General features: G+C 32.3%; 1 protein-coding gene across 1 annotated transcript in view; it reads left to right on the top strand.

Annotated features, from left to right (window-relative positions):
- Positions 1-12,971, top strand: part of LOC145248040 (protein lev-9-like) — a 62,017-nt gene that overhangs the window by 45,887 nt on the left and 3,159 nt on the right. The window contains exons 10-13 of the mRNA XM_080109770.1: positions 1,981-2,065; positions 4,800-4,891; positions 7,481-7,684; positions 11,021-11,230. Of these exons, the coding sequence (XP_079965896.1) occupies positions 1,981-2,065; positions 4,800-4,891; positions 7,481-7,684; positions 11,021-11,230 (591 nt within the window). The remainder of the gene's footprint in view (positions 1-1,980; positions 2,066-4,799; positions 4,892-7,480; positions 7,685-11,020; positions 11,231-12,971) is intronic.

Below are 12,971 nucleotides of genomic sequence, written 5' to 3'. Positions count from 1 at the left end.
TTTCAAGATCAAACCCACAATAGAAAAACGATTACCAGATGCCAGAAGATTACGTAGAGAGGAAGTGATTTTGTCCCGTATTCGCATAAGACACATGCACATAATCCACTCCTTCCTGCAAAAAAAAGAAGACCTGAATGTTTTCATGCCAAGAACCTTTTACAGTAAAACACTTTCTTTTGGATTGTGGCAATCTCGCACATATCCGGAAAAATTATTACAATGTCAACAGTATGAAAAAACTATTTAAAAAAATAAATTCCAACAAAATACTAACATTTCTGAAAAAAGTAAATCTATATAAAAGAATATAACTTTAATTCAATCCAACTCTATCACATACCCGAAAAAAAAAGCACATCACCTAATGACGCAAAAAAGGCTGACTTGACTTACTGAATAAATTAAAATATGTAATCCACAAAAAAAAAATGGAACTCTGCATTAAATAACCAAAAACACAAAAAAGGTTGATATGCCGTAAAACCAAACCAAACCAAATTAAAACATCAACATTTCTAAAATTGAGACATTTAACAAACTCTCTCTCTCTATTTGACAGAATGGTCATTACTGACCAGCCGTGGCACTCTTCACAAATTGTTGCCATTGTGTCCAGTTCTATGCCATTCTGAGCAACTCAACCATGTTCACGGTATCCTTTGTCTAACAGTCTTCGGCATGGTCCAATCTTGCCGAAGACTGCTGGACAACATTTAACAGACAGTGAGATTAAAAAGCCAAGTTCATATTCAAAATAAAAGAGCAATAGCTTTCAAATGTACTAATCATGTGTATTAGTGACGGGACAATTCCAATATTTTTCCTGATTCCGATACAATTACGGATTCCGGTTCTTTTTAAATCTTTAAATATTTAGCTATAGAGTATTTTTTATGGTCAGATTACTGTAAATACCCATAAAATATATACATATATTTTCGGAAACGTAATAATACACTTGTGGGTAGAGGGGGTTAGTTTTACTGGTGGTTCAAAATAAATAAATATTTATTATTTTATCATTAGTATTAACAATGGAAACTTAAGTTTTCAACAAAGACAAGAATGAAACAATTTAAAAGAATCATTTTTGGCATCAGAAAATAGGCACAAAATTTTCTAATTTGGATATGCCAAAATGTTCTGATTTTTCCAAATCTGAATATTTTAAAAAAGCAAATCATCCCAACATATCCTACAGTTAACTAATTTGCATATTGCTTTGCAAAAGGACATCTCATTAATTATCTATTTGTTTTTACTGTTTTCTGATTCCATGATTGCATTTTACTATACACATCCTTCTATTTTATGCATATTTTTATATTGTGGATAGAAAATTTGTTATGATTCAGTTCTACTTTGTAAATTAAAAATAAATCCCTTTTATGCATACACGCACATACAAAATGCACAAATTATGGGCAGACCAGCTAAGGGGTATCCTCCTCACTAATTAAATTTCACCATAATGCATTTCAATTTATTTGTAAACAAGTTAACCATTTTATTCTTTTGTCAAATTGTAAATTTAAAATAAACCAAATGTACATAAAGAAATCATTATTCTCCCCTTCCCCCCAAAAACAATGTTTTACAAATATTTTTCATATCATAAATTTTGAAGGGAAAAGAGTTTTTTCAGTTTTTTCACTTTTGAGGTATACAATTCTTGGTTTATTTAGTTCTATAAGGCAACAATGCCCCATTATTTATTAATTAATTTCAAGTAATTCACTTACACACAATGTAGAGGAAATAACTATGTAGATAGTTTGACATATTGTAGGGAAAATAACTATGTTAATAGAATCCCTATAGAAATCTCACAGTTCCAGTCACATGATTAGCTTAACAAATTAATTCAGTGAATCACTAGAATCGTTTTTGTCATTTAAAAATTATTTGCTGACAAAGTTGGTTTATTTTGATTTGACTCTGTTTCCAACACTATTTTTTTTTTTTTTTTTTAATCAGAGAAAGGCTGCCCAAAACCTGACCCATTTTACAATGGTTTCATCACTGGCAGTGGTGTTAAGACTGGTGCAATAATCTTTTTTAGGTAAGTTTTTCGTGTTACATTTTCATTAAAGAGTGACTGATAAACCCAAGTCTTTATACATACATGTGTGTGTTTACGTGCTGGTCATTTTGATCTCTGCATGATTACTGTTTTTTGTCACCATTTTATGAGTGGACATGTTATCTAGTAGTACAAAACTTCTCTTGCATGAAAGACAAGACAGTTACGTAGTTTTATTGAAGAGAATGAACTTTGTTATGAAAGAATCATCGCCATTGACTCTGGTTCTGTGCCATTCTGAGCAATGCTTTACTTCTTAAACTTTCTATCAAATTGAGTGACACGGAAACTGACATCAGTAACATTCAGCCTAGTTTATTTCTACATTATCTGTGCATCCATTCATTTGACTTCCAACTGAGAGACTGAACTAAAATGCTTAGTTTTCTCTCATTCAAAAACGTGACTAATTCATAATATTTTCATATCTTTCAACTATGTTTTGTCTACAGTTTGACCTGTTATCCCTTGCTTCAACTCACGTCATCTATTTCTGAGTGCAATTCTGTTTGTAGCTAGGTTATCCTGACATGCATTAATGTGACCCTTATCAAAATTCACACTAGCTAACTTACTGGCATAAGGTTCCCACTAAATGATATACATGGATAAGGAATGGACAGATTTCATATTTAGCATCAAATTTTGTTCATTCTATTCATTGTTTTTAATTCTCTCATAATATTCTTCATTATTCAATTGACAATTTATCCATTTCATTAACCATTATCCTTTTGCCTTTGACAAATTGAACTCATTAGTAAAAAAGAAATTTTGTACAAAAATCTCAGACCGTTCTCATTACTGTTACCAAAAGTCAACACAAGACTTTGTTTTAAAATTACGCAGACTGTATTTGTTTGGACATGTGGGCCATAATGGTCGGTCTCTGTACCAAAATTGTAGCCCTTAGCTAATATTGAAACTGGTGCTCATGATGATAGCTAATCAGTGATGCTCTGGATCAAAATTATTGAAAGAAAGACTTATAATTGTATGTTGTTTTTTTTCTTTTCATAGTAGTAATTTTTGATTATTCTATTCCCCAAAATATTGTCTCCTTTTCAACAAAAATTGAGAATTTGACTGCTATACCTACACTATTATTGCAGCAGCTGTTTATAAAAATTATTTATTTTGTAAATCTAGTTTACAGGTTTATTTTATAATATGAAAGGAAGAAAAATACTTTTTTCTTGAAATTAATGTGATTTCTAGTTCTTTTATAGATAGTAATTCCTTCAAGAAATACTTGTGTTTAAATATACTCAACTTTCAAACGTTAATTCTAGTAATAAATGACTTTCTAACAACTAGTTTAAAAATTTGAATAAGATTTTACTTTTTTAGGTGATTAAATGTGAATATCTTACAAAATTTTGGCAGGAAAAAGAAAAATAAGACAACAACAAAACATAATTTAGAATCTAAAGTAAGGGAAGATCAGTTTCACATATAAATTTTTTTTTTTTTTTTTTTTTTTTACACAGTGATCACCACTTATCAAGGCCCGGAATCCACTCAGGGATAAGGGTTATTGCAAGTACATTACGTTAGTGTGGAGATTTGATGAAGTGTTTACTTAAGGGGGTGGTTTATTAGGAATTTGTTAACATTGGACTTGAAGACATCCAAGTTGTAGTCCGGTGGAAAGCAGGTAGACGGAACAGAGTTCCACAGGTGTGCAGTTCTAAGAAAGAAGCTTTGTTCATCGAATCCGCATTTTGATTTAGGCACAGATATAGAGTGGGGGAAATTTTTCACAGTGAATTCAGCTTTACCATAAAAAGATCCCCATTTCCTGACCATTCTTATAAAGCAGAACTTAAAATTTTTTGGATACTTTTTCAAAGTAATTAATCTGTTACTAACTTTAACCTAAAGAGACAAGCCCACCTAAAATGACTTCCCTTGGACATGTACTATTAATTCTTAATTTGAGTGATAAGCCGATCCACTAAAAAACAAAATCTTTTAACCCTACCACTAACTCCAAGTTAGAGTGGCAAGTTCCCAGCATACAAAACTCTCTTAAAACCATGTATAATTATATTAAAAAAAATGCTCTAAATTTATCTCTCACAGAAAAAAACGAAGATTAATTAACTGACCTAAAATGCTAAAACAGTCTGTAAATGGATTATTTTATATTAAATTTATGTGTGAAACTAATCATCCACTCTAAATTTTAAACTGATTGATTTTTTTCTTTCTGTCAAGTTTTCAGGGTGTCCACAATTAATTACTCCTAGCCCTACCAAACAAAAATATCATATTTCAAAAATCACATGTATTAATTTTATTTTTTTAAATAAAATCAAATTTTATGAGCATACAAGGAGTGACTGTTTTGACTACCATTTTGGAAAGTCATAAAAAGACAAGGGAGGTAACTCAACAATATTTATATTTACTAAATTTATGTTTTAATGCCTACAAATTCCCATTAATTGCTTAAAAATGATTTTCTTCATAAAAATAAACTACTTGATCAATTTACATGATTTTTGGAATATGATATTTTCATTTTGTCACAGGTACGTACATCATACATTTTTTCTTTCTCATCATAAATTTTTCTTTATTTTTTTTCAATACAAAGAAAATTCTAGACAAGAACCAAAATAATGTAATAACAGTTTATAATAATTATGTTTTTTATATGACTGAACAATTTGTAATAACAATTTGTAATAATCATATTCTTTTTAAGGTGTAATCCAGGTTATAAGTTTGTTGGTAGGTCAACATCTGCAATCTGCCGTGACAATAACCAATGGTCAATGGAAGTACCAAAATGTTATGGTGAGTAGAATGATAAATCATTTATTTTTTTATATCGTTTATCCACTAATGTGTGAGAATGTGCAAAGTTTTTTGACATTACATATACCAATCAAGGATATGTTCTTGATAATCAATCCGGCAAGGTGGACCTCTACAGTACCATTTGCTCTGCTCTGTCAGATTTATGTATGGTTCTATGCAATCCTGGATAGTGCACTTTCCCAAACATTGTATTCTCTTTATGACAAGAGGTTGTCTTATTGCCAATTGTCTGAGGTGCTCCTACTGTTGAATGCAAATGGGCCTGCTCAGACATTTTTTGCTGGGCCAGATTGATGTGCTGGTTTTTCTATTCCCAATTTCCAACCTTGTGACACATCTTCCTGCAGTGAAAAGATATGTGTGAATGTGTGTGATGGGTTTAACAAATATCATTACAGACTATGGGATTGGCAATACTGAATTAAAATCCTGTCCAGTTTATTGTTACCATTTACATTTTAATAGTGTTAGAGAAGGTATGAACCAACAATCACCAGCTCAACTATGGGTAAAATAATGATGAGTCTTGGATTGTTCCAACAACTGTTCCCTTAGATGCTATTCTCACAATAAAACCTCCATGCATTTTGTTAAACTTGAGAATGTGTATGGAATTTTGAATTGAACTGTTTAGTCATTTAATGGCAGTAGATTATTCTTGTTCTGTCAACCATGATTGGTTAGAAGTGTTAAATAAATCTTAGTATTACTTGTACTGAGGCTTTTCAACCATTAAGAGAATGTCACTTAGAACTGATTATACTTAGCACTTTATCCATCGTGTCATGGGTTCATATGCAAATTTGGGTATGAATCTTGGAAGTCTTAAACCTATATTTGGTTTAGATATGTAGAGTTACTACTTATTGATAATCATTAGTATATATGTTTTTTCTTTTGTTTTTCTATCTGGAGGTTGAAGTTTCAGTCCCCTGTACAGATGATACTAAGAATATATGATTCATGTAAAACTTCCACCCAATCATAGCTGAAGGAATGAGAACAATATACCTCTGAAGAAGCTTAGAGATTATATCAAATGAAACGTAAGAATAAAATCCAAAATGAAAAAAATATTCCAAATAATTCAAATAATACAACCATTCATTCATGCATAGAATTCATGCATAGAATTCATGCATAGAATTCATGCATAGAATTCATGCATAGAATTCATGCATAGAATTCATGCATAGAATTCATGCATAGAATTCATGCATAGAATTCATGCATAGAATTCATGCATAGAATTCATGCATAGAATTCATGCATAGAATTCATGCATAGAATTCATGCATAGAATTCATGCATAGAATTCATGGATTCCTGCATTGAATATTGTTGTCGCTGGTGCATCTACCACTAGTCTCTTTTTGACAGGAATTAAAAAAGAGTCTCCAATCTAATAGGTCTTGCACTATCAGCCAAACTCTAACCTCTGTCCCAATGCTGCAATGTCACATACCTGTATGCTAAGTTTACAAATACTTTAATAGAATGTGCTCTGATGAACTCCCAGCACTTGGTGGACCTTCGATGTACATATTCCCGACTAACCCAACAGACAGAAAAATCCCGTCCCTTTACTGTTGAGGTCTCTAGATGCCAGATAGCCTTCTACTCTAATAGTTTCGTCCCTCGGACTGTTAGACTTTGGAATTCCTTCCCTGTCTCTTACTTCCCTGACTATAAATGTGTAGAAGTTTAAGTGTAATGTGAACAGACATCTTGCAGCTCAAATCCCTACATAGTGACTTGTAGACATGATCCCGATTAGTAGCCCATCATGTCCAAGTGGCAGTATGAGTCTTGTTCACATTTCATCTTGACTTTGTATATTGCTGGTTTTATGTCTTGTATAATGCACAAGCAATGTGAAGTATCTCGGTGATTTATGTTCCTAAACAAGTGTCATCATTTGAAATGTGAATTATCTGAGCAAATACATATCCCATGCAAACAAAATTAAATACACTTTATACTGAATAATAAAAAATTATTTTCTGTATTTCTGAGATGATGATTGGTTATTCATATTATTTGGAGTCTGCAAGGATAAAGTACTAAATTCAGTTCTAAGTTACATTCTTCTATTCTTCAATTCTCAATGTGGGTGACACTCAAAATACAATTGTGAATTATATAACTCTTATTTCTCTTATTTTTTCTTCTCTGCCTCACATTCCATGAGTGATGTTTCTGACAAAGAGGGAAGAATTTCTATTTTCTGAGTCAGAATCTATCCATATAACTGTTATTGTTGACTAGTTTTTGCTTTCGAAGTAGTATTTTTTTTGCTGTTGTTGTTGTTGTTTTAGCTCCCTCCATCGGGTGACTTCATGCCTTGTCTGGAGTGATATTCAGAAAAGAAAACAAAATTTCAACTTCCACAAAATAATTTAAAGCACGAAAAGTGGAATGAGAATAGTTTATGATTGAAAAAAAATAATTCAATTATAAAAAAAATGATGCTGATGAAAACTGGAGAACGCAGTCACTGGAAAGATAAGGACAAAAAAATCTGAAACCTGTATTAAAATTTACTTTTTTTTCAATTCCTTCTAGGAAGCTGCATAGTTCCAGATATGCCAAGCCTTCATGCTTACAGGCATGAATTCTTCAAGAAGATCCATTTCTCACCCAACGACCAGATTGAACATGATTCCAATTTAGAGTACTACTGTGGGCCAGGATACAAGCCTGCAATTCCCAAGACAGTTTGGTGCTTCAACGGGACATGGTCATCACCTGGCATTGAGTGTATTAAAGGTGAGTTTCTGAGTTTTATTTCTAACGAGCAGGACCCGTTAATCAGCGTTGCTGGATGATGCCCCCCCCCTTCATAAAAAATTAAAGTACGGTTGTTGTTGGTGGCCAACTCCCAACCTCCTCATGATAAGAACGGCTTTTGAATAGACATCCCCAACCATCAAAAAGTACTTGTCTCTGTCAAATTTAAATTAAATTTTTGTAATCAGCATAGTTGAAAACCTTTAAAAGTCATCATGTTAATGAAAATTGTGGAGGTGGAGCTAATGTAAAAATTTAACACTCCACCCCAAAAAAAAACACAAAGTTGTCTTCTGTATAGAGCGATGCTATCGGTTATTATGTTTAATATTTTTTTTTTTTTTTTTTTTTTAGCATGATTGAGTGTGATGACAATTTTGTTTTTTTGTTTTTTTTAGTGATGCAAACCGGTGAATATGTTTGATTTTGTTTGTTTTTTAGCACAATTTTCTTTTGTATGTCATATTGTATAATTTCTGGAGTGTTTGTTTATTTGTTGTAGAAGTGGATTCTGGAATATGCGAATATTCAGGTATCAGCCAATCAAAATGGGCAAAATTTGAGAAAGGAGAATTCATTATTTTTGAATCAGGAAATGGAAAGATTATATTATGTAATAACATGGCGGTGCCAGCACAATATCGTAGAAAAATATAAAATTTGGCCTGGTCTTAACTAGTGAAACACTAAATATTGAGAGAGAAAAATAGGAAGTTATTCCTCAGTAGATGTGGCGATTCTGATGGTGTTGCTCATAGGCTGTAATGTAGCATTTTATTATCACAAGTGAACGTGGCAGAAATGGTAGTCGTAAGCTACATAAGATAGTGGCTGTCAGTGGATAGTGGATGTATTGAATTTGTATGTGGCATCTGTTGTTGCAAGCCTACATACTTTGGCCCAAAGTCTGCAATCAAAATATTATATATGGAGATGTGTACCTAGCATCAAATGGAATTTCCATGAACAGTTTCTTTCCAATGTGTTATCACAAGCTTGTTTCTCTGACCTGGTTCACTTCAAACTTGATGTTAATAAATACTTGTTGTACTAGTAAAAATAAAAAAGAAATCATGTTTCATTCTTGGAAGGAAAAAAGACAAACTTGGGATCATGTATAGATTAAGCACCCCAATTATATAAGTGGGTTTAGCATAGCTTCATATCTGATGTTATAGAAACCCATCAGATTTAATCTTCCTCTAAAATCATCAGAACTAAATCTGTCTTTAAGACTCGCATCGCACATCTATTGTATCATTATCAAATCATTTCTCTCCATGCAACACGTCCTCAACCTTCACTGGCCATTACATTGTTGCATTACATACACATGATAGATGTTCTCCTTGTTCAACAGTGGTAATACTCTATTAGTTCCCTGAACTTGCTACATCCATTCCTAATTCTTGCAATCACACAAGTGCACTACTCCACGCTTTGCTCTAATATCATAAAACTTCTATAAAACTCTGCATTAAAATAATAAAATTTCTTGACAACCTCAATAGCTTCGCTATCCATAACTAAGTTCTCATCCATCTCCATTGTTCTTTCATACAAATTGATTATCATACCTGTTGAAAGTTAAAAGTGAGTAACCACATTATGGATACATTTTTAATTAAAATATATACTTAAATAAGTTGGTGTGTTACAAACTACAGTAGTCAATATATTGAGAAGACATTCTTAACACACAAATTACATTTTAATAAACATTTTTGATTTTATCCTATTGACTTTACTTTTTTAGGTTCCTGTGTTTGCATTGAAGACCAACAACAAAAAAAAAATAATTAAAAAAAAAAGCTGATGAATTACAGAGTGAAATGTTTTGATGATTTTTTAATGAAACTAAGTTTATAATAGGTAAAAGTGCTCTAGCGGACCAACTAAATATTTGCCCTTTAGATATTCGAGTTTTGAATGAATATCACATTTAATTAGTTTTTATTTTTTTATCATTTTTTTGATCAGTTTATAACCTTTTTCACTTAGTTATATTTTAGAATTTTTTCCCATGCAAACATTTTACCTATTTTTATTTTTACTTTGCAAATTTTGCTTTTGGTTTTAATTCTGAATGATGGCAACTAAGTTACATTTATTTTTTATACATTAAAATATCATACTTCAGCATTCACATTTTTTTTTCTGGATAAATTAAAATATATTTAAGCAGATTTTATGACCGGGCAAGCCCCCCCCCCCCCTGGCTTGTTTGAGAAGTTTCATGAATTTTGTCAGGTGGATGGTAAAACAATACTGTGATGATTGGTAACGATGGTAGAAATGGGGCAGAATTTAGTTAAGAGGAGGATTGTCAACAAGAATGCATTAATATTGAACTTTAAAATAATTACGTTGTAGTTAGCTGGGAATCAATCCCTGTGGTATTTTGTTTCACAGATGGGTAGATCTTGAAAAAATCTTTACTTTAAGTACACAGATGAAGAAAGGAAAATTATTGACAGTTCCTGTAGCTGTACATGGTTTTGTTGTAAAGGGGGAGAGCAAACTATAGATTGGAGTTCAGTCGAGTATTGGTAAATGAAAATAATGATAATATAGAGAAAGATTAGTAAACCGAAAAACACCCGTCTAGCTGAATCCACTGTGAAAAATTTCCCCCACTCTATATCTATGCCTAAATCAAAACGCGGATTTCATGAACAAAGCTTCTTTCTTAGAACTGCACGCCTGTAGAACTCTGTTCCGTCTGCCTGCTTCCCTCCGGACTACAACTTGGATGTCTACAAGTCTAATGTTAACAAATTCCTAATGAACCGCCCTCTTAAGTAAACACTTCATCAAATCTCCTCACTAACGTAATGTACTTGCAATAACCCTTATCCCTGAGTGGCTTCCGGGCCTTGATAAGTGGTGATCTCTGTGTAAAAAAAAAAAAAAAAAAAAAAAAAAAAAAAACGATTGCAAATCCTGTCTTTAGTTTCTCGTACATATCTATATGCTTGATAACATAGGTTAGCTTGGTCGTAGGGTAGCTTTTATGATTCGTTGATGGGTGTGAATTCTTTCTATATCTTTTGTGGAGTCTGTGAGGTCTTGACTTTCTGGAACCATTATTCCCAGTCTGGCCTCTGCACTATAATAATCTGATGGGGTTCCTGCTGTTATAAAGATGAAGTATTAGCTTAACTGTCATTTCTACACTGATCACAAAGTATCCTCACATATTTTATTGTTATCGAAATAGCGGAAAATGATTATAATAAATAATATCCTCTGCATTCAAAATGTACTAAAAAATTTAGCTCATCTTAATGCAATTTATTTTTTATTCGACCACAGATGATTCAAGAATCTGTGAAATTCCAATGGATCCAGTCAATGGAGAAGTAAAATTTGAAAATGAAACTCCACCAGAGAAAATTGAACCAGGCAATGTGGCCATTTTTGTTTGTAAACCAGAATTTCGATTGATGGGAAAATCTAAAGTGGTGTGCGGCCCAGATGGACGTTGGATGCATGCATTCCCTCGTTGTGTCTTCTTCAAACCAGGTAAGAGCTCTTTGAAACTGACATACAAGATGCCTTGTTTGCATCCTCCAATATCTTTTTTAATATATAAAGTAAAGTCAGTCTCTTCATTTTTTGTCATCAATAATTTTCTTTTCACAAAATCAATATTTGATTCTGGCACATCAGTTTTTTTCTTGTGAACTATTGCAACATCTTATTAAAAAAAGATGTAATTTGATTTAATTCTTTCCAGAAAATATTTTGTCAGGGTTGGAATTATTTTGAAATAGCTGCCATTTAAAGAAAAAAAGGATGCAACTCTAATGTAATCCATAGAGTTACTTCCCTTGGATTGAAGCAGCAAAATAATATTTGAAAAAAAAAAAAAAAAAAAAAAAAAAACAACAGTCTGATTTAAAAACAAATACAAGTTTCTGCACTTTTGGGGAAAAGGCCAAATAGTTACACCTAATTATCTATATCACTTAAACGACACTTTTCTCCTGACAGCTTTTAAGTATGATATTAAATTACATCCAGTAATGAGGCTGCAATTTGTGAGTTTGCAATCACTCCTTGCCTATTCTAACCTGAAGTGGTAGTATCATTTATAGGTTATACCAGTTACTGGTAATTTATATCACTACAAAACACCTTTATCTACAAACCATTTGTATACAAAACATATAGGTTTACTTTTTACATAAACACAATCATGGACACACGTTTTCCTGCTTGCCAGCTGATTACAATATGGTTGTCTTCAAGTCTAACATAAACAAGTTCTTGATTAGCCGTTACACTTGTTAACAATTTTACCGAATTTCCATTTACTAACGATTACTATATTGCCCAATTTCTACTGTACACTCTTTAACCCTTATCCTCGAGTGGCCTCCTGGCCTTGATAAGTGGTGATGCCTATGTAAAAAAAAAAAAAATGTCCATTTGTCCAAACCCTCTTTGATTTTTCAGCCAATAACCAATAATAACAACAAGCAAGAGAAAGCAGACGCTAATATCTGAATGCAAGGGAGATAACAGTTTCCGCAAAAAATGGTTTACAACGGTTGACATGCTGTGTGACAGATTCATCATATGAATATTTATTTTCTGTAATGTTTACATTTTTGTCAGACAAACCCAAATCAAATAATCTGGTTATTAATCAGTTGTTAAAGAAAAGCAACACAAAAGAGGAACCCCTTTCTGAAAAGTTGTCCAGTTGACTGCTTCAGAATGAACCCTTTTTTTTCTAATTTTCACATATTATGCATCCAGGGCATTGCCTTTTCAGATGGTACTGGTTTCCACCTGGTCAGATGTGGATGACAACAGTTTTAGCAGGCATACAAACACACACACTAACATATCTTTATATAATAGATGTAAAGGAACCTCTTTGTGTGAAGGTTGCTTTTGGAATAGTACTCATTTCCTTTATGGTCCATATCATCCTCTGCATGGTCTATCAAAGAAGATACTTAGATCTTTTTTCTGAACCCCAAGGATTTTATATTTGCTTGGTGTCATTTTATTTGTGGTTTTGTTAGTGCATGTCCAATCTTATTTTGCCTGTGATCCTGTAATATGTACTCTGCTTGCTTATCTCATATGTCAAAATAATTGCACTGTCATATGAATTGTATGTGTTAGATGTTTGCAATTAAGAATGTTGATCAGCATTTGTTTCAATAGCTTATAACATACAAACTGAATGTTTCTGAACCTATATACACAGTGTTTTTTTAATCTGTATATAAATACTACGAATATGTAT

Source organism: Euprymna scolopes, chromosome 26 (genome assembly GCF_053919585.1).
Source record: "Euprymna scolopes isolate OS-2025 chromosome 26, ASM5391958v1, whole genome shotgun sequence".
Lineage (NCBI taxonomy): Eukaryota > Metazoa > Mollusca > Cephalopoda > Sepiida > Sepiolidae > Euprymna > Euprymna scolopes.
The sequence above is the reverse complement of the archived record's forward strand: the minus strand, read 5'-3'. Positions and strand labels throughout refer to the sequence as shown.